The sequence below is a fragment of the Stegodyphus dumicola genome, chromosome 7 (assembly GCF_044657685.1).
Source record: "Stegodyphus dumicola isolate Sdum_Otavi_A_Nest chromosome 7, ASM4465768v1".
NCBI classification, from domain to species: Eukaryota; Metazoa; Arthropoda; class Arachnida; order Araneae; family Eresidae; genus Stegodyphus; species Stegodyphus dumicola.
Window position 1 is genome coordinate 108,090,191 of NC_140774.1, and position 20,625 is coordinate 108,110,815.

At 31.4% G+C, this 20,625-nt stretch overlaps 1 protein-coding gene across 1 annotated transcript in view; it reads left to right on the top strand.

Moving 5' to 3' along the window:
• LOC118193372 (uncharacterized) overlaps window positions 1-20,625 on the top strand; it is a 108,636-nt gene that overhangs the window by 44,374 nt on the left and 43,637 nt on the right. Inside the window, exons 7-10 of the mRNA XM_085820697.1 lie at window positions 1,707-1,867; window positions 5,738-5,796; window positions 5,986-6,075; window positions 6,235-6,416. Coding sequence (XP_085676823.1) covers window positions 1,707-1,867; window positions 5,738-5,796; window positions 5,986-6,075; window positions 6,235-6,416 — 492 coding nt within the window. The remainder of the gene's footprint in view (window positions 1-1,706; window positions 1,868-5,737; window positions 5,797-5,985; window positions 6,076-6,234; window positions 6,417-20,625) is intronic.

Consider the following 20,625-nt stretch of genomic DNA (forward strand, 5'->3'; position numbering starts at 1 on the left):
TCATCTGTATTTGGAAGAGAAAACTATTTATTTTGTAGTGAATGGTGCTAATGCATCTCATGAGCAAAGTTGGTGTGCTACTGAAAATTCTTGGTGCATAGCTTGATGCTTCAGCTGATCAGGCCAAAAGCAAGTTCTAGGCATTCCTGAGCATTATGAGATCAGTGTCGTGTGGTGAGTGATGAATTTGAGTCTGTAACTAACTGCCTGTGGTGGTAATATGTTAGGATATTCATTCTGATGTGGGCTCATACGGATGTTGAATGCTCTTATGCAAAATGTTTTTCATATATATATAATTATTGTTTAGAAAGTTAGCATATTGCAAGATGGCTGTAACTTGAATCCTAATATGTCCTATATATGTTTCATTGGGGACAGGTTGGAAAACTTAGGTGGCCAAGAGACAGTTGTGTTATTTTACAAACATGCTGTGGAGATGATTGGTCATATGCAGTCTGACATTATTTTGATGAAAATTATCCAAAGTGGTAACAACAAGATAGCAGATTTCGAGATTTGTTTTATGTATCTCCAAGCAATTAAAATACAAGAAAGGGTTACAAAGGTGGCCAAGTGTCATATGGAATGGTTTCCTAAATGATTAGGTGTAATAATTACATGCTACTACACAATAATGTAGCATAAACTGGACTGACCTGTGTATGAACTCTTCAGTCATCTGAGCTGAATGTGGCACTTTTTTTTAAACGTTATTTTACCAACAGTTTGTTCTATACAATACATGAATGCCAGCATAGTTATTTGGTGGCGGTTATTAATAACTGGTTATCTGCTTTTTATCGAATTCATTCTGTTTCTAGTCATTCCCTAGCTTTTGAAACAAGTTGAATTCCATTTGTTCAGATAAAGTTTCATTGCCACAGCTCCTGCATTATGCTTATCTAGAGGGAAACTAATCAGAGATCAGTCTAAATCACCACCTGGATACCACTCATTATCAACGTTTAATAAACCCTTTATGTCTGTCTAAATTAATTTAGTTAATCAGTTATTTTTCATATTAATTCTTTTATACATTTCTTTCAACTTTCCCCAGAATGCAAATTAGGCTATGTTAAAATACCTAGCATTTAGGAAATGAGGATTGGTAGTGCTAGTGCTGCATTGGTCTAATGATTGTGTTCAGTTCATTTGATGATGAATGGGGACACCTGGTCCGTACCAGTGGTTAACTATTTACAGCTATTGTTCCACTTTAATCATTAACTAAATTTATTTTAATTTTAAATAGTAACCAAATTAATTACAACAAACTGAACCATGCCTTCAAGTGCTTGCTGATGGTAGTAGGCAAGTGATTATTTTTGTATTCAAAGTTTACTATTAGACAAAGGAAAATTTTAGTGAGGCGATTGTTCTGAATTTTAAAACATTTTGTACATATGTCATAGTGTCCGCTGCCTGTGTATATCATCTCTCAATCAGTGTTATATGTTCCTCAGATTTTCAACCTTTTCTTATTTCTTCCTCAGAAAACAGTCTCAGAGAATGATTCAGAGATAAATTTATTGACTAAGTGTATAATATATTAATTAAATTTTATTTTAGAATGAGAATTTTATAAAATTTTTAATTTATATTAATTAATGTATTCTGGTGTTCCTTTGTCTAAAAAAATTTAAATCCACATTATTAATAAATAGATATCTGATATATGCAATTTATTTCTGATTATTTTTTAGCCCCAAAAAGCTCATTCGTTTTACTCGTGATTGTTTTTTTAACCCGGAAGTGCATGTCATGAGCTATACGAATACGCTTGCTGAGAGAACTTGCCGGTATGATATGGATGATGTAGATTTGAATTGGCTAACCATGGTGAATGAAGATAGAGAAGATTATGGTAATAAATCTGAAATCTTTTTTATTATGCATAGTTTAAAAAAATAACATTTATTTTATTTTATTTAGTTTTTCTAATCCAGAAGAATTATGTAATGAATTACCATGAACTCCATAAATACACTCTTTGCTAAGTCAAACAAATGTTTGAATATATTATCTGTTAAAACTTCTCATGATATTGCATCTGCAGAAAGTATTTGTTAATCACACTGTACAAAATATATTGTTGTTAGAAAATTTGGTGGACATTATTATTTATTGAACTTTATGATAGCAATATTTTAATTTTTATACATTTCATTTTAAAGCTGGTATATTGATCTGAACTGTCATAGCTTTTAATAATATCATCTTTCTTTCTCAGTAATATCTCTTTTTCCTCTTAGTGCATGTGATAATAAAATTTTTATTTTTATAACTCCTTAATTAAAAAAAAATACAATTAGGCTTTTTCAAGACTAAAAAATGTAATGCTTTGGAATATTGATAGCTGTATAATATTAAAATGTAAAAATTTTTATCTTATCTATTAATATTTCAATCAAATCTTTCTAATTACTCTAAAATGGTAATATGTTTGCATTTAAAAAATAAAGAAACTCTGTTGAGTATTCTTTATTATGCTCTTTTTCCCCCTCTCTGATCCAAATTATTAAGATATTTTAAGTTGTAAAGTCTTAATATATACACAATAAAAGTCAACTATCTGACATTCAGCTAATTGGAATGTTTTATAATCGTATACTCCCTTAAAATTAAACAGATAAGAGATATGTAAAGCCATTTTAAAGCATGTATAAAACACTGTTGGCAAACAGTATGATTAAGCATCAATAATGTATAATAGAGACTTAACTCAGTCATAAAATCTTGGTCTAGGTTTTATGTAAACCTGATTTTGCTTTATAAGAGGGTTTAGTTTTTGTGAACAAGTACATAAGTTAACTGCTGTTTCTGTCTTTTCCCTCTCATTTGGGGGGGGGAGATTAAATTTGAGACCTGCCTCCTACAGAACAGCATGCAATGGAGAATTTTCTAAGTTGCAGATTCTCTCATTAAGAAAAGTGTACCCTAATGTGCAGGATATGCATTATAAATGGTTTAAATGTTTTTATATTCAGTGTCCATAACTTGTATCAGTTGATTATTTAAGTAAATAAAAAGTGATCTCAGGTTTAAAATTCAGAATGATTGGTGCAAGTTTGATGGACATCTCCATTAGTTTTCATAATTGGATAGGATGTGTACTTTCATATGTTAAAAGCCTGCAAAATTTGTCAACTTTTATGTCTGAACTTTTTTTTTTTAAACCTTTCCCTTCTGAATTTTATAATTTTAAATATAGGCTTTGATTTTAAGCTAATAACTAAGATAATTATTTTATAATTTTAGGTCTGAAATTTTTTTCATTCACTTGGCTTTTCTACCATAAATTTCATTTTCAATATGCTTTACTTTTCATAGTATTCACATATTTAGCATTTTATATCTCACATAACTGGTATCCTCACTTATCTGGTACTTCCTAAGCTTTTCATATAGTTGAGCTTTTATTGTGCGTGTAATATGATCCCCCTCATTGTATTCATATGAAAGAAAGATTGTAGATATATGTAACTGCTTATACTAATTTTAATAGATCTTTTGAAATATAGTCAATCTTATGTAAGTCAAAACTAAATGGAGCGGGGAAAAACTTTTGAGTAGTTAAAAATTATATTTAACGAGACTTGGAAAAACTGTACTTCTAAAGGACTTTGGATTTTACATAGATATGTTGTTATTTTCTTATCCATGAATTTCATGAAAGAATGGTTGTCAGAGCTCCAAGAAGATTGAACTTTTATTTCCACCCCAGTTTTTAGGGAGAACACCCTGGGGGGGGTCTGAGGGTCTCAAACCCCTCTTGCCTACCACCAATCCACACAAGAGGACTTTTGGCTCGCCATATATTTAGAGTGTCCCATGCCTCAAAGACACTATACGTTTACAAACATCCATACCTTCTCCGGGATTCGAACCTCAGGTTCTTGGGTATACTGCAGTAGGCTCCTTTAACCACTATATCATCTGGGCAGCCATAAATATGTGAATCAATATGTTTAACAAAGAGAGAAATTGTTGCATGGATATTGGGATAATTGTTTTGATAAAAACTGTTGAAACACAACTAAAATAAAGATAGCCGAATTTTTAATTATATATACGCATGAAGGATTAAGCAGCATAGGTCCACTTATAGGTGAAAATGAATATTAATAAAATGTTTGCTTTCTGTAGTATTACTTCTTCAGCAATGGGATTATTTCATGAAAACATTTATACAAACAGCATAATAAAAACTTTTCTTTATAGATGGTATATTTTAATTTTTTAAAGAAAATATTTTCATGTTTTAAACATTTTAAATAAAAATAGTAAAGTATTAGATGACTGAATTTTGCTGTATCCCAAATAAAAGCATAGAAGATTGCATTTCTGAAGTAAATTATAATTTTCTTTTTTAGTATATTTTTAAAAACATGAAGTGACATTAGTGCAGTAAATTTGCATGTAAAATTTCTACAGAGAAGGTTTCTATAGTGTCTATGGCTTGGGGTGATACTTCAATCTGTCATATATAGGAAGAATGCAAAGAAAATAATTCAACGCTATTTGAAAAAAGCACAATTTATATGTTGAATAATTGAGTTAAAGAAATTCTACTTAAATGAAAAGCATTAACATAAATTTTAATAGATTTTTATCAGGAAATAACGTGTATTCAACTTATTGAAAACTTTTAATTTTTCAAGTTCTAATAATGAGATTTATGACATGACATTTTTTTGATTGAAATTTTAATTCTTTAATACGGAAATTTTAAAATAAGAAAATTTAGTTTTGCTTTTTGCTATTTCTTAATTTAGCAAAAGAATTTATGTCTTATTTGAATTACAGATATATAAAGAATCTGTCTATATGAATGAGAAAAAGTTATAATAAATTGCTTAAACCAAAGGTTAGTTTTAAAGTAAAGCTTTATTTACAAATGTAGTTTAGTACTGGTAATAGATAGCTTGGTTATAAATCAATATTGAATCTTTAATTATAATATGCATGCCACGTTTTTAATAAATTGTTTGCAATAGTTAATCTGATATTAATTGCTATTTTGAAATTTAAAACAAAAAACACGTGCACATACTTATTGAATTGACATCAAAAGCAAAAATAAATTTTTTGGCAATACTTACACATTGATTTGTTATATGTCACCAGCTGTTCAGGCAGAAAATGAAAATAATTAGTATGAACAAATTATGTATGTAATGAAGTATTTATAGAATGCTGCATTATAACTACTGAATGAAACCTATGGGTGTGCAGTAGGTTGTTAAATGATGCAATTAATAATTAATCACCATTTTTCATAGCATTTTTGATATTACAGAAATAAGCTGAAAATGTACCTATAAAGGTTTCTTGTTATTGTTAAAATTAAAAGTTACAATAGTTGTTTAGTTCTCAAAAGTACTTTAGACTGAAACTGCACATTTTGGTCATGTTACTTGGATTAAGGTGTGGTTGCATTTGAAGAAGTTATTTTAATTATTAAGGACATTGTTTAGTTAGTTATCATAATACTGATTGTTTTCAGAGCCTGTCATTGAGAGAGGCTCCATTTTGATATTATCCAAACCATTTACAAATAAATTTGTGAATGCTTTAATTTTGCAGTGTTTATTTTATTTACCCATTATTTTAATGTATAAAACTGTTCTCATATTGTAATATTTTGCCTTTGTTTATAAATTATAGGCTCATTGACTTCTAAGAATTTATAATATTTTATTTTTAATTCGTTGTGTCCTCTTTTTGTATTTAGGTCTTCAGCCACTAGAAGAAACATTTGTGGAACAAGTTATTGAGGAGTTTGAAGTTCAGGTATAAATATATTTATATAATTTAAATACTGTTTCATTTAATAGCATCATATTTTGAATAAAAACAGAGAATAGATTGTATATTTAAAAATATAAATGAATATTTAATTTTTTCTTCAAAATGCTATTTTCCCATTATATGGAGGAGAAAATATATAATTTTATCATTTGCTCAAAACTTGATTTCTAGGCGTATGTAAATTTCCAAGAAGCAATAAAAAGTGAAGAAGGCTTAGGTATAGAATATGATGAAGATGCAATTTGTGATGTTTGTCGTTCTGTAAGTAATGGCTTTTAATTTTCAAGGGTAATATGAAAAGTATTGTCTAGAAGATATTTATAGCACCAGATAATAGTTTGCTACATGATATTTATGTAATTTGTGAGGATTGTAACTTAAAATTTTAACAATAATAATTATTTTTCTTTCCAATTGCAGCCAGATTCACATGAGGGTAATGAAATGGTATTTTGTGATGCTTGTAACATCTGTGTTCACCAGATATGTTATGGAATTACCAAAATACCAGAAGGGAGCTGGATATGTCGTACGTGTGCTCTTAGTATAAGGCCACCATGTGCTTTGTGTCCTAACAGAGGAGGAGCTATGAAGACAACAAGGTATGATTTGAAATGATTAATTACTTACATACAGTGCTCTCTGTAAGAAAGTGAAATATAAAGGTCACTAAAAGTTCTAATTACATTCTTTGATACAAGAAGAAAAAAAAAAAAAAAATGACGCACCGAGGAGATATAAAGCAAATTGGACACAAATTGATATGCATACAGGTTTTGACGGAAAATGCAAAATTTTACATTTTGTCTGCCAATGAATGCGGTGTTGAACTAAACCGCATCTCATCTGCACAACTGGCAGGATATTTAAGAGGAGAAATTACGATTCCAGGTCATAAATTCTTTACGAATTTCATTCCATGTACTCTGGTAGACAGTAAGTATTCCTCGCATACAGGTGCGCGAACGATATGCTCAGATGTCAGAATTTGAGAGAGGTTATGTAGTTGAGCTCAAAGAAGCCGGTTGTTCTTATTGCCAAATAGCTCAACATTTGAGCAGGCGCGATGCCATTATTAAGCGATGTTGGCAGGAATGGGTGAACCATGGCCGCACACAGCGTCAAGAAGGAATCGGTAGGCCTAGAGAAATGACAGAACGTGAAGATGAGCGATCGTCAGAGCGTCACTCACAGCCCCAGGTGCATCATTATCATCGATTATACGTGCAACTAGTGCTTCAGTGACCGCAAGGACCATTCATAGATGGCTCACAGAAAGGGGGCTGAGGTCACGGTTACAGCCGAAAACAGCGTAAGGCGAAAATGTCGTGGTACAAAACATCGTCGTCGAAAATAAAGCGGTTCAAAAACTTCGCAGTTTAAAAACATCGTCGTCGAAAATATCATGGTAAAAAATAAAGTATCTACAAATTATCGCATGACGATAACATCGCAGACATACTTTTTTCAGGCTTTAATAATTGTAAATGGATATTCCCATAATGATTTGTGAGCGCAAGATGGAAGAAGGATAATTTTTACTTTCATATTTTTTATTAACTTGTAGGGTTTATATTTATTTTAACTAACATTTATTTTAAGCTATCTTTCCTGTCAAGCCTTTACTTTCCCCTAGAATTGCCAATGCTAGAGTATGTAAATTGTAGTAGAGCGCGCATTATATTCAAATTTAGCAGAAGTAAGTTGAGTTTAAATAGAAGGAAAACGAGATTGTAGGTGTGCTTCTTGAATCGCGAACGTAAAGGTTGCTAGGTAGAAATTTAAGAACCGCGCGTTTCGGCCGGTGTGCCTATCTCAGCAGCTTTTGCTAAATCTTTCAACTGCTTAATTAGTAAGCTCGCTGAATCTCAGCGGTATTTTAGAACGCGGTTAGGTTAGTTTAACATCTCAGAGCTTTGTGGATAGTGATCTCGCTATTTTATTCATCCAGTCATTATTGTTCAGTTTTACGTTCTGTTTCAGTTAAACCGCCGGGTCGGCATAGTTTGTGAGCGTCAAGTGGACGCAGCTGTTATTTTTAAAGTTGAATAAAAAGGGCTTTAAACCCTTCTTACGTGCCTGTGTAAATTTACACTTAGTAGCAGTCACTATCACAGTTGCTGACAAGTTGGGGCCACAGGACACTACAAACTAATAAGTTTTTGCTGAAAAAATAAGAAGGAAACTTAAGCATAGAAAATTAATGCAACTTATAGCACTTAATAGAATTTTAAACCGACATAGTTAACTCACAAGGGCCATTAATAAATCATTTTTTATAAAGTTTTTACTGGTAAAAACTTACTTTTTCATGAAAAGTATAATCTATAAGTTGCATTTAATTTTCTGTGCTTAAGTTTCCTTCTTACTTTTTCAGCAAAAATTTATTAGTTAATAAAAATATGAAAGTAAAAATTATCCTTCTTTCCATCATGAGAATATCCATTTACAATTATTAAAACCTGAAAATGCATGTCTGCGATGTTATCGTTATGTGATGATTTGTAGATACTTTATTTTTTATAACAATATTTTCGACGACAATGTTTTTTAAACTGCGAAGTTTTTCAATCGCTTTATTTTTGACGACGTTGTTTTGTACCACTATGTTTTAGAACTGAAATGTTTTTTCTTTGCGATGTTTTTTCCCACGATGTTTTGTAGCACGGCGTTTTCGGCTTGCGTTGTTTTGTCCGTGACGTTTTCCTCTGCGTTGTTTTTGCCGCGATGTTTTCGGCGGACACCGAGGTCACGGCACCCCTTGCCCTGACTACCATTGACCTCTGTACAACGTCAAGCCCGTTTGCAGTGGTATCGGGCTCATTCGCTCTGGAATGTCACTGACTTAAGTAGAAGAGTCTTCAGTGATGAGTCCCGCTTTGAACTGAGCCCCGATGACCAGCGAAGGCGAGTTTGGAGATGCCCCGGACAGTGGTGTGATGCTAACCTGATAGGCCAACTACCAGGGGTGATGGTCTAAGGTGCCATTTTATTTCATAGTAGGGCTCCTTTGTTTGTCATGTGTCACAACCTTATAGCACAGCAGTACATCGATGAAGTCCTAAGGCCCGTTGTGTTGACCTTCATGTCATGCCACCCTGGTCTTACATACTAGATAATGCCTGCCTCCACACTGCGCAGATTTCTACTGCTTGCCAAACATTACCAATCAGCTCAGGATGTTGATGATCTAACGCAGCAGTTGGACAGAATTTGGCACGATATCCCTCAGGAGGACATCCGCAACCTCTATCAATCGATGCCAAGCCGAATAACTACTTGCATAAGGGCCAGAGGTGGACAAACGCGTTTCTGACTTTTTCACTTTGTGAAGCTCGATCACTTCAATAAATTATGCAATATTGTTTAAACTCTAATCACTTGTTTTTCTGTACATGTACATCAATTCTACCGATTTTCGTCCCATTCGGATAACTCCTTGGTCTTTTTTTTTTGTGTAAGAGTGTATTTCTTTTCCATAGAGTTACTATCAGTTTGTGAATTATTGAGTTATTTTCTTATCTAGCTTTAGTGTTATGAATTAAATATTCTTATAATTTTCAGATTGTCATACAAATGGGCAATTAATCATTAATTATTTAAGTGTAAGTTAATATGTGTGCAAGAATGCATGTTAATTTATAAGGAATGATACCCTTTTTTAATGTATAATAAATATATATCCAAAATTAGTTACAGATCATTTCAAATTGGGAGTTATTACTTTTTGAATGTATAACCAAATAAATTTTGAATGAATACATATGCATGTTAATGTATAAACTTAAATGTAGATAAAATAAATGATGTAAATGTAGCAGTTTGAGCACCTGTTGCTGGAGTACACAAATGTATGTTCGCAGTAATACAACCATCATAATTTAAAAAAAAAAAAATCTATTGGTAATTAAAGTTATTTGTCATGCACCATCTCATTGGGAGTGACAATGCATGACATATAGTCAACCTTTATTGTTGTAAGTGTGCAACTTATGCAATTTGGTAAGATTAGGAAAAAAGCAAAATTAATAAATGTCAGTAGCTAATAATGGTTAGGAGCTATGCACTCCACCTGAAGATTTCGGAAAATGTGAAGAATGTAACAAAGTGAACAAATATAGATGAAAATTATTAATGAAAAATTATTTGTTACTGTAACCAGCCTCCTTAGTAGAAATCACCAAATTTTCAGAATGTGCTAAACTCTGGCAACCATACACATAATGTTTCTTCGGGTAATCATGCTCATAACAAGCCTTCAGTCAAATTGTCTCCATTTTTGCATGCATTCTTTTGTTGTATTCCAGTGGCTTTTATTAAAAATCTCATCATATTTTATGCCTTAAACTTAATTTTAAAATATGTGTGCTGGTGATGGAAGAAACTGCAATGGAATTTCTTCAGGAGCTCTTGTTACATTAATATGTAAGTGCCATAAATAGTTATATGTTTTCAAACTGACCAGCAAAGAGCCATGAATGTGCTCTAAAACTCGGAAAAGCAAAACTGTAATTTCTGTTTTACATTTGCTACATAGCAAATAATATAATATATATTAAATAAAGTAAGTAATCTGCCCCCTAAATAAAAATTATTTAACAGTTGTTTTTCTAAGAAGTATTGATGGAAAAATATTGTGTTATCATAAAAGTTATGTTTTTTTTTTTCGAATGGAAGTGCAGTTTCTTCTAACTATTTTGTTACTGCTGATACCAAATAACTTTGATTGCAATGGATGTTTGAATAGTCCTTTCTGCTCCTGTTGCATAATTCTAGCATGTGTTGTGGCATAAGTTTTGTTGCAGTGCTAAAAATTCAGAACCCAAAATTTTATTTTTGTTATATTCTTTTGTTATAAAAAAGGGGAAAAAAGTGCTATTAAGACTGCTGGTAAAATTTGTACTGTATATGGGAAAAGGGCTGTTTCTGTTGATACAGTTTGAAGGTGGCTTGAGAAGCTTAAACATGGAAATTTCAGCCTTGAAGATGATGCCTTCTCCAGGTGTCCATCCACTGTAAGCAAGGAACTGTTAAAAGAAGCTATTGCTAAAAATCTAAGGTATACATTTGAGAAATTATTGGACAGGATCAATATTCCAAAAAGGGCACTATGTGATAATTCAAAAAAGTTAGGTATGTAAGATACTCTGATGGGTATCCCATACTTAAACAAAGCAGAATACATTTGCTTGGATTTTGGGGCGTGTGATTCACTGCTTGGGGGAGGGACAAAAAAAGCTGCTTTTTTTCTTTTTTTAAAAATGATGCATTACTGGAGATGCAAAATGTATAGTGTACTGTAATGTAAAAGAAAAAGATCATAGGGTAAGCCAAAAGAACATTCTTTAGCGATGTCAAGAAGGGATCTGCATCACAAAAAAATAATGCTTTGTGTGTGGTGACTCTACAAAGGAAATGCATAGTACGAATTGCTGCTACCAAATTGAACATTAAATTAAAAAATAGTCTTTTCCCAAATGGCAGTTTTAAAAGGTGGAAACTGAAGCAAAGTGTGCAGAACTGACTAATCTTTAATGTGTTATCTTCTATCATGACTATGTTTGGTATCACATTTTGATGAATTTTGGACAAGACCTATTGAGTGTGGCTGAAATGTTTTGTGTTATCTCTCATATTTGCTAGACTTCGCCCTCTCAGATTTGCATCTCTTCAAGTCACTTCAGAATTCTCTAAATGGTGTGGAGTCACTCTTTTGGAGAGTATCAAACAGCACATCAATATTGTCTACACCCCCCAAAAAAAACCTAATACCTTTTTAGAAAAAGGAATTTTCCATCTGCATGAAAGATGGCAAAAAGTCATAGAATAAAAGGGTGCTTAAGTGATTCAACAAAAATCTTTTTTGTTTTTGTACTGCTTCATTTATACTTATTTAAAAAAATGTAGGCTTTATAAAATAGCTCAATAAAATAAACTGGTGACAGTAAAATGCAAAAAAATAATTATAGCAGATCCCCAAAATAAATAAAACAACTTTCTAGGCAACAAGACCAGAAAATAGAAATTCCATCCCACTTTTTTTTTTTTTTTTTTTTTTTTTTTTTCAAAAGTGAAATAAGTGACAAACATTTAAAAAAAAAAGTACTAACATGTAAACTGTATAAATACTGCTTTGCTATAATAAATGAGAAAATCTTGCTAAATAATGCAGAAAACTGAGTAATGATCATTATTGGAAGTGATTTTGTACCATTACCATTTTCCTTTAATATTACAACTAAGAAACTCTTGCTAAATAATCCTGAAAAACATAAATTAGTTTTAAAATTAGTTTTAAACACCATGATGCCATTTTGCTAATGAGTGAAAGTAAAATTTATCAAAAGTGTATATTTAGAGTTTATTTTCAATAATAAAGCAACTTGAAATACTAGATGAATAAATAAGGAAAACTGCTTGACATGAAACATAGGAAAAGAAATTTTGGAATTGCAAATTTATAATATCATGTGCCATACAAAGTGAACCAAAAAGTTACAAAATTGCAAATTTACAGCATTAATGTGATTATTATTGTTTCAATAATAGTTGAAGGTTTATGAAAAGTACTATTTCAAGAATACAGTTAGTAAACTACTGAATAGCTGCTGAATAAAAATTAAATAGACTAGAAGAGAAACACGCTAATGTGACAATCAAAATCGTAAAAACAACCTTGTATTTAGCGTAGGTATAATGAAACACTGAATCGATTTCAAGGGCAGCTAAAGGTCCCTCCTCATCAGGAGAAAGAAATACTTAGAAAGAAGAAAATAAAGGAGTCACAGAAACATGTGGTCCTTATCAGCACTGCACGTGGTTATAACTAGATTTTTAATCAGAGTTGCACTGGCCGCCTACTTTTACTGAGCCAGGCTATCTGATCAAGCATGAAGGACAAGAAAAAATTAGTGAAGTTAAAATAGGGAGCGAGGGGAAATGCAAATGAAAACATTTGAAGTTCAGATTTTGAGCGTAAGGTGCATTTGCCCCTCGCTCCCTATTTTAACTTCACTAATTTTTTCTTGTCCTTTATGCTTGATCAGATAGCCTGGCTCAGTAAAAGTAGGCGGCCAGTGCAACTCTGATTAAAAATCTAGTTATAACCATGTGCAGTACTGATAAAGACTACATGTTTCTGTGACTCCTTTATTTTCTTCTTCCTAAGTATTTCTTTCTCCTGATGAGGAGAGACCTTTAGCTGCCCTCGAAATCGATTGAGTGTTTCATTATACCTACGCTAAATACAAGGTTGTTTTTACGATTTTGATTAAAAATTAAATATTAGAGATATTTTTTTAAACCAGACGTGTGATGAGCTCTTTTATTTTGCAGTAAAACACTGTTTGTTTTAGTTACTAAATGTATTGGACAGTTAGTTTTACGTAAGTGTGGTGTGGTGTGAAATATAGGAATATTAAATTAACCTGAATGTGTTAAAGAGAATATATAAATAATATAAAACTGAGATATGCAAAATGTAGGAAAAAGAACTCAAATGTCAAGTTAAAATAAAAATAATTTGTAACAGAAAAGCAGTATGCAATTTCATTTAAAATTGTGGTACTTTCTGATTATCTACACACCCTCTTCGAAAAAGTCATCAACCGTTGCTGGCTATTTTTCATTAAGCTAAGACATGGAAGACAACAAACGTTTTCAAAAATGGTGTTGCACCAAGTATTGCATAAAAGAGCAAACAGCTGACAAAATTAAAGATGCAAAAATCATCTAGCTTTTCAAAATCGTAAAAAACAACCTTATATTTAGCATAGGTATAATGAAACACTCAATCGATTTCGAGGGCAGCTAAAGGTCCCTCCTCATCAGGAGAAAGAAATACATAGAAAGAAGAAACTAGGAATCACAGAAACACGGGGTGCTTATCAGCACTGCACGTGGTTATAACTAGATTTTTAATCAGAGTTGCACTGGCCGCCTACTTTTACTGAGCCAGGCTGTCTGATCAAGCATAAAGAAATATTAGCGAAGTTAAAATAGGGAGCGAGGGGCAAATGCACATTACGCTCAAAATCTGAACTTCAAATAATGGAAAGCAACCACTGAACGGATTTTTATACCCTCTGGTAGTACCAAGTGTGAGGATGTAGCGCCATCTATCGGCAAAAATAATTGAATTAAGATAGTAGAATTTTAAAGGCATTAGGAAGGACTGGATTGGACTTCAAATCATTAACTAAACTTTCTAAATCTTTGTGAATGTGAAAAGCCTCAAGAAAATCCAATTCCCCTATGGAAGAAGCCTTTTGGATGATTTTTGCAGACCCAAAATCAAAATTATGGTTAAAAGTCCAGCTATGATACGCTATTGAAGACTTGTTAATTTCGCCTTTTTTGACATAAGATTCATGTTCCTTGATACGAAACTTCAACGCTCTTTTTGTTTGGCCAATATATCTTAAACCACACTGACATGATATACTATAAATTCCCCAAGAATTCAAGACAGAAACGCAATCTTTTAGAATCGAAGGGTGAATTTTATTAATAGGGGAGAAACCGACTTGAAAATTGAATTTCTGGAGAATCCGTGCAATTTTATAGCTAACAGAAGGATAAAATGGAAGCACGACAAGGTCATTGATATTATTCCTAACAGTGGAATGTCTTCTTTGATGGGAATCTGAAAATTTTTTGACGGCTTTATCAATAATCACGGGAGAAAATCCACGGTCAATCGCAACTGCTCTCAAATAATTAAGTTCATTGGTAAGCAAAGATTCAGAGGAACAAACTTTTAGCGCGCGGAAAACATAATAGTAAAAAGAAGCCATTTTTTGCTTAACAGGGTGGCATGACTTGGCATGGGGTGGTAAACAAACTGCAAAGGGTTTACGGTACACAGTGGTGCTAAAATCGGTTTCATTGCGGATTATAAGAATATCGAGGAAGGGGAGGGAATTGTTGGATTCAAGCTTTTGTTTTCTATTTTTGTGCTGTTCTTCCCACGACAGCTATCTTTTAGCAAAACATCAAAGAATTGCAAAAACTCCCCATCACGTGCATACGCTATCAGTACTCCACATGTATACATTGATCCATTTTTGCAAAAAAAATGTCGGAGAATTCCAAAAATTTACCATTGTTTATGCTGTTGTTTTCCCATGTACACAACAGACTGCTTTAAAAAAAAATTTCAGTGCACAAATTTTGATGTGTGAATTTTTTTTTATGAAATACGGTTTCATGGAATATGAATTTTTGCATTTTTTATAAAAAGGCACCATGTTTCTTAAATTTTTTTTTTTTTTTTTTTTTAATCAGCAAGCAAACTTCACAGTCTCATACAAGAAACATCCTTACAAGAAAATAAATACACTTGGTGTGATAAAAGCAAACACTAATGACTATCGAATCTGGAGGTTGGAAATTAGCTGTCATCTGCTACATGCATGCATACCTGAGTTTCCACATGAGTACATTTTTTTAATGTCATGGATTGCCTGTTTAGGCAGCCTAGCCTTTGAATAATACTTTTCAGAGGAGTGTAGATAATCAGAAATTACCAAAATTTTTTTGAAAAAATAAACCAAATTCCATAAGAAAGATTTAAAATTTTGTGTGATAGAAAGCATTCTCTGTGTACCTCCTGTGTAGATTTAAGCATAAACATTCATGTATTATCGATACTAATATATTTTAGTATGAGAAGTAAGCTAATTTTTTTATGAAATAATTGGAAGCTTTGTTAAGCTTTAAACAGTCAACTAATTTTTTTTTTTTTTTTTTTTTATTTAAATTCAGTGTAAAAAACCATTGAAATTGAAAATGTTTTGATTTTGAAAGCTTCATTAATGGAAGTTTCAGCAATAACTTTTCTAGATGCAATGGAATGCCAGTGGATGAATTTATTGGTACTAAAATTGAAAGTCTTCTTTTGAAATAGATGCCTAGATAATATTCTTCATAGTCATTACAAATTTTATTGAGCTATAGTTTGAGTTATTATTCTTCGCAATTTCTTGGTTATTGTTGATTGTGGTAATGTAATCAATATGTACCAGAGGTTTACTTAAAATAAATTGTGTTTGTTTTTATACATGTAATTGTATTCGTTAATGAAAATGAAAGTTTGTATATGACTAAAATAATTGTATTCCATTAATTTATAATGTAAATTTTTGTTAAACTATGTGCCTTATAGGTAAATGAGTAAAGTTATCGAAATTAATAATATGGTTAATTAAAAAAAACCTGAAAAAGCTGAAAGTGTCTTTCATAAATTTCATGAAGTGGCAATGATATATTCAAACACATAGCAATTAATATTCATGGCAATTTTTAAGCTTTTTAATTGTATTAATAATTTTCATTATTCATGATAATCCTGTGGTTATATTACTTTGTTTGTGTTATTATATACATATATTATATATATTTGTTTGTGTTATTATGGTACTGTTATATTATTGAGACTGGATTCAAATACTGCCAAAAGATAATGATCTGATGAAAAATTCAAAGCATAAAAATAATCGCCAAAATATTTAAATTAAGTTAAGCTGAAGGAAAATCCAAAGAAAAAACTAGCAACAGATGTTCATAAAATTTGAAATTTTTAATGTAAATTAAACAACTTGCCAAAGAAACTAAGGGGGAAAATCATTTTATGGTTTTTCGTGCACTTTTTTTCAGACTGAATAATTCCTTGTTCCTGAAAAAATTTTATGAAAACTATTTCATCACTAGGCAAGTCCAAATTTTCAAATCCATGGTAAATACAATAATAATAAAAACACAAGTGACCATTACATCTTTGGAATTTGCATTCTCATTGCCAATTTTGAAAAAGACATTCTTTTTCTTAAAAAAGTTAACATTTTAGCGACTTTAGAAGTAAACATTGATGACTTCTTATGAACAATCTCTTGGCAAGTTTAGCAAAATATTTGGCAATTACTCCAGTCCCAATAACAGAACAGTACTGTTTTTTATTTGTAAGGTTATTATTTCTATATCTATCTTTATATATATTCAAAAAGTATAATTAAACAATAAATGTTAATGTATATTTAATATTAAATTATACTGTTTATCAATATATATATATATATAAATTTTAAAAAAATATACAAAGTCCAAAATCCAGACTTCCAATATCCGAAATGATCTAAGAACATCAGGATAAATAAATAAATAAAATAATCTTTGTATAAAATCTAAGATTGGAGAATAAAAGGCTGAACAAAATGAAGCAAGTGTGTCATTAAATGTAGTTTTTCTCTGCAATAACTGAGACGTCTGCTTGCCATTTTTAAACACCCGTTGTCTAGGGAGTTGCACCATGGCCAATGACAATACATTCATTGATTGCATCACACATTCCATCCTTGAGTCGTTTTGGGGGTTAACATTTTTCTATCTGATCTAAATAATAGATGAAGCCCTAATGTTGCCATCTTACTGAAAATCTAAGGTTAGAAATATTCGAAATTCGAATCACAGAAGTCGCGACAATTCTTTAATTAGTACTATATTATTATATTCAAAATTTATTACTTTCTTCATTGATGCTGTGAACATATAAATAGAATTTTCTCTTTCTTTCAAATTGTGTGTTTCAGAAGTTATTTTTTGACATAGTTTTTCATTAAGCATATATTGCTGCCATCATGTTTATCAAATCATTACATATATTGTTAAAGGATTTAGTTATTTGTAGTTGTTTTTATGCATTCTTAAGATTACTGCACTGATGCTGTGTGTAAGCATGTGTTGCAAATACTTTGTTTTATAATTTTAAAACTCTTTGAATTTCTATGTATGGTAGATACTTGATAAATTTTATAATAGTATTAGGTACCACAGTCTAAACTTTAATTTTTCATGACTCCTTGCTATAAAACATCATCAAATGCTTAGCAAAGGCAAATACTTCATGGCAGCAAATATTTTCTGTATCTTGTGACCCACAAGCATGGAAAAGAAAAGAAATATCTTGTATCCTAGGTAATGAATTTCTTAGTGATTAAATTCATTTATATTGAAGGGAACCAGATGTGTTTTATCTAGTTTTTAGGCCATATTCTTGGAAGTGGAGTATCACAGTAAAATTCCTGCGTAACTGTACATTAAAATTCAGCTCTTGAGTTCTACATATCTTCATGCAGGTTTTTGTGTTAATGTTTCATTTTAGTAGAGATCTTTGCATATGAGAAAAATGTCTCTCTCTATTTAATCAGTAGATAAGATTGCTTAACACAGTAGTTTTTCCTAAGTTTGAGTCGCTGCAAATGAACTAGCTATGCAGGTACTTATGTTGTTTTCTCTATGTGTAATGGAAATATAAACCAGTTTTAATTAGAAATATCTCAGAATAAATAATAATATACAATAGTATCTCTTTTAGACAAATAGCTTTTATGCTTTGCATTACTCAAACAAAACAATAAGTACTATTTATGCAATGAATATAAAATGAAATGCGTACATGTTTGCTTGCAGAAAATTTATCACGGAAAAAATTAATTGATAAGTTTAACAATAAAAATGATCAAGATTCAATTCTTGACAATAATATTATTCCTGAAAAGGATCACTTGATTAGAATGGGGATGAAAATAAGAGCTTTTTCTAATGGGAAAACATAGAGAAGCAAGTGATAAAAAAGAAAATTTCAGGCTGAATTAAAGGAAAGAAAAGAAACTGGTAATTTTAAGCATTATTTATGAAATGATTTGGCATTATTAAAAAGAAATTATCTTGGAGTATAATTCCCCCCCCCCAATTAAATAGAGTACAAGGTCTGAGACCCGAACGTTCAGAATGATCTAAAACCTGAACCTCAAAGCCATCACCAACCTTATTTTATTTATTTATTTATTTTTGTATGCTTTACATATACGCATTTGCTTCCTCCTGTGCACATAATAAAACATGTGGAGAGTCCCAATTCTTAATTTCACTTCAGCACTAAATAAAATATCTCATTATTGAACAAACAACTTTTTTAGCATAAATTTGTGTGATCAATAATCGGGCTCTGCTGCTGCGTATCTGCTTGGCATACCGAAACATTCTAAATAGATACATCATTGATTTTACACTTACTAATATATTATATCCTTGCGAATCATCATTTATTATATTTTGCTTTCATCACCACATGTTTATTTATCAACACATGACAGCTTGAGTGATAACCCATGTAGCGATGCCTAAACTATTTTTTAATATTAGTAATTGAATAATAAAGATTATGGTAACCTTTTATGTTGACATTACACTTGGCAATTGATTACAGATTTAAGATAAATGCACTAAAAATGTTGACAAGGAAAAATTTAACAAAAATTCATTTTCATATGCTAAAAATAGATCTTTTTAATGATACACCTAGGCCAAAAGATTATATTTAGTGCTATTTGAATTAAGAATAACTGATTTGTTATTCACATAAACTCAAAACCAGCGCCAGGGCTTGTATGGTAACACTGGGTAGCAGAAATTAGGGAAGACCAAAGAAGGTGCTTGGTAGTAGAATTTAGGACTTACAGAGACTGCATCAGGCGGTAAGATATCTAGCGCCGGCCCTTAATAAGCTTTAAGTATATCTGGGAATTTATTTATTCAGGACCCAGATAAGCTTTACGTATGTGCAGGAAATAGACATTAAGTATAATAAATAACTAAAATAATACAATTCAGGCTGAATTGTCTCAATGTGCGATAAAAGCAAGATAAAATTTAGCGGAACAACTTGTTAGCTGACAATCTCATGATACATAGCCAAATATGTATAGTAAATGATAGCTAAATTGCATGATGATAGCTGCAAATTAAAGGTTTGGGGCTATCGCAAACCAAAGGTGAAATTCTCATTTATCCTTAAACTTAGGATTTTGTAAATTAATGGATTTTGTAAAGAAATATGAAAAAAGTGGTAATAAATGAAGATGATATAAAGAAGTTTTTCATTGTGATGACAGTGCTCCTCAATTATCAATTAGTTAATGGATGGCAAAATCTGTAGTATTGTTCTAGTTCAGTGATCGCCAAACCATCTATCGCGAGGTGCTAGTAGCTCATGGGAACATCTTCGGTAGATCACATTAACTATCTTCGGTTCGGGGACATCTTCATTACCTAACCTTGATTCTTCCACTGAGCTGATACTGACAAGAAGACACTGCTGCAGTTCGAACTGATTGATTTTCAAAATGATTTATCTGTAAGATCACTTTCTTCAAGCTATGAAAAATACTTGGTCTCTTGTTCCTTAAGAAGAACACTCAGTTTTGGTCCAGGTTTCTCTTAAAGTGAAGGCAATGTTCAGCTCTATATATCTGTGTGAAATTTCATTTTTCAGTATGAAATTTATCAAAAAAAAAAAAGTATAGGAACATACTTACTAATGATTACTTGGACACAGGGATAAATAGAAAGGGCTAGTTAATTCCTTTGTTCGACTCCTCACTGATGCGACCCTAATGGGGGGACTGAACCGGCAGCAATCTGACATCACTGTGATGCACCTGTTCTGATTTCCTGCATTTAAAACTGTAGTTTCATTCAGCTGCAATACGATTTTCTAGAGGTTACATATCCCAAATTAATTTTAATCATATATATTTGTTTTCTAATAATGTAAATACTTAAAATAATTTATATATATATATATATATTTAATCAGTTTTTATTTTAAATTCTATATTGTAAAGTATTGTTTATGTAATATGGCTTTTTGCGCTGTAGTAAAGTGCTGTAGCACTTATAGAAGTAGGAAAGGAGGAGATATTTTATTTCATGGGGCCAAAGGGCCCAAATGAAAATTTGCTTTTGACAAAAGAA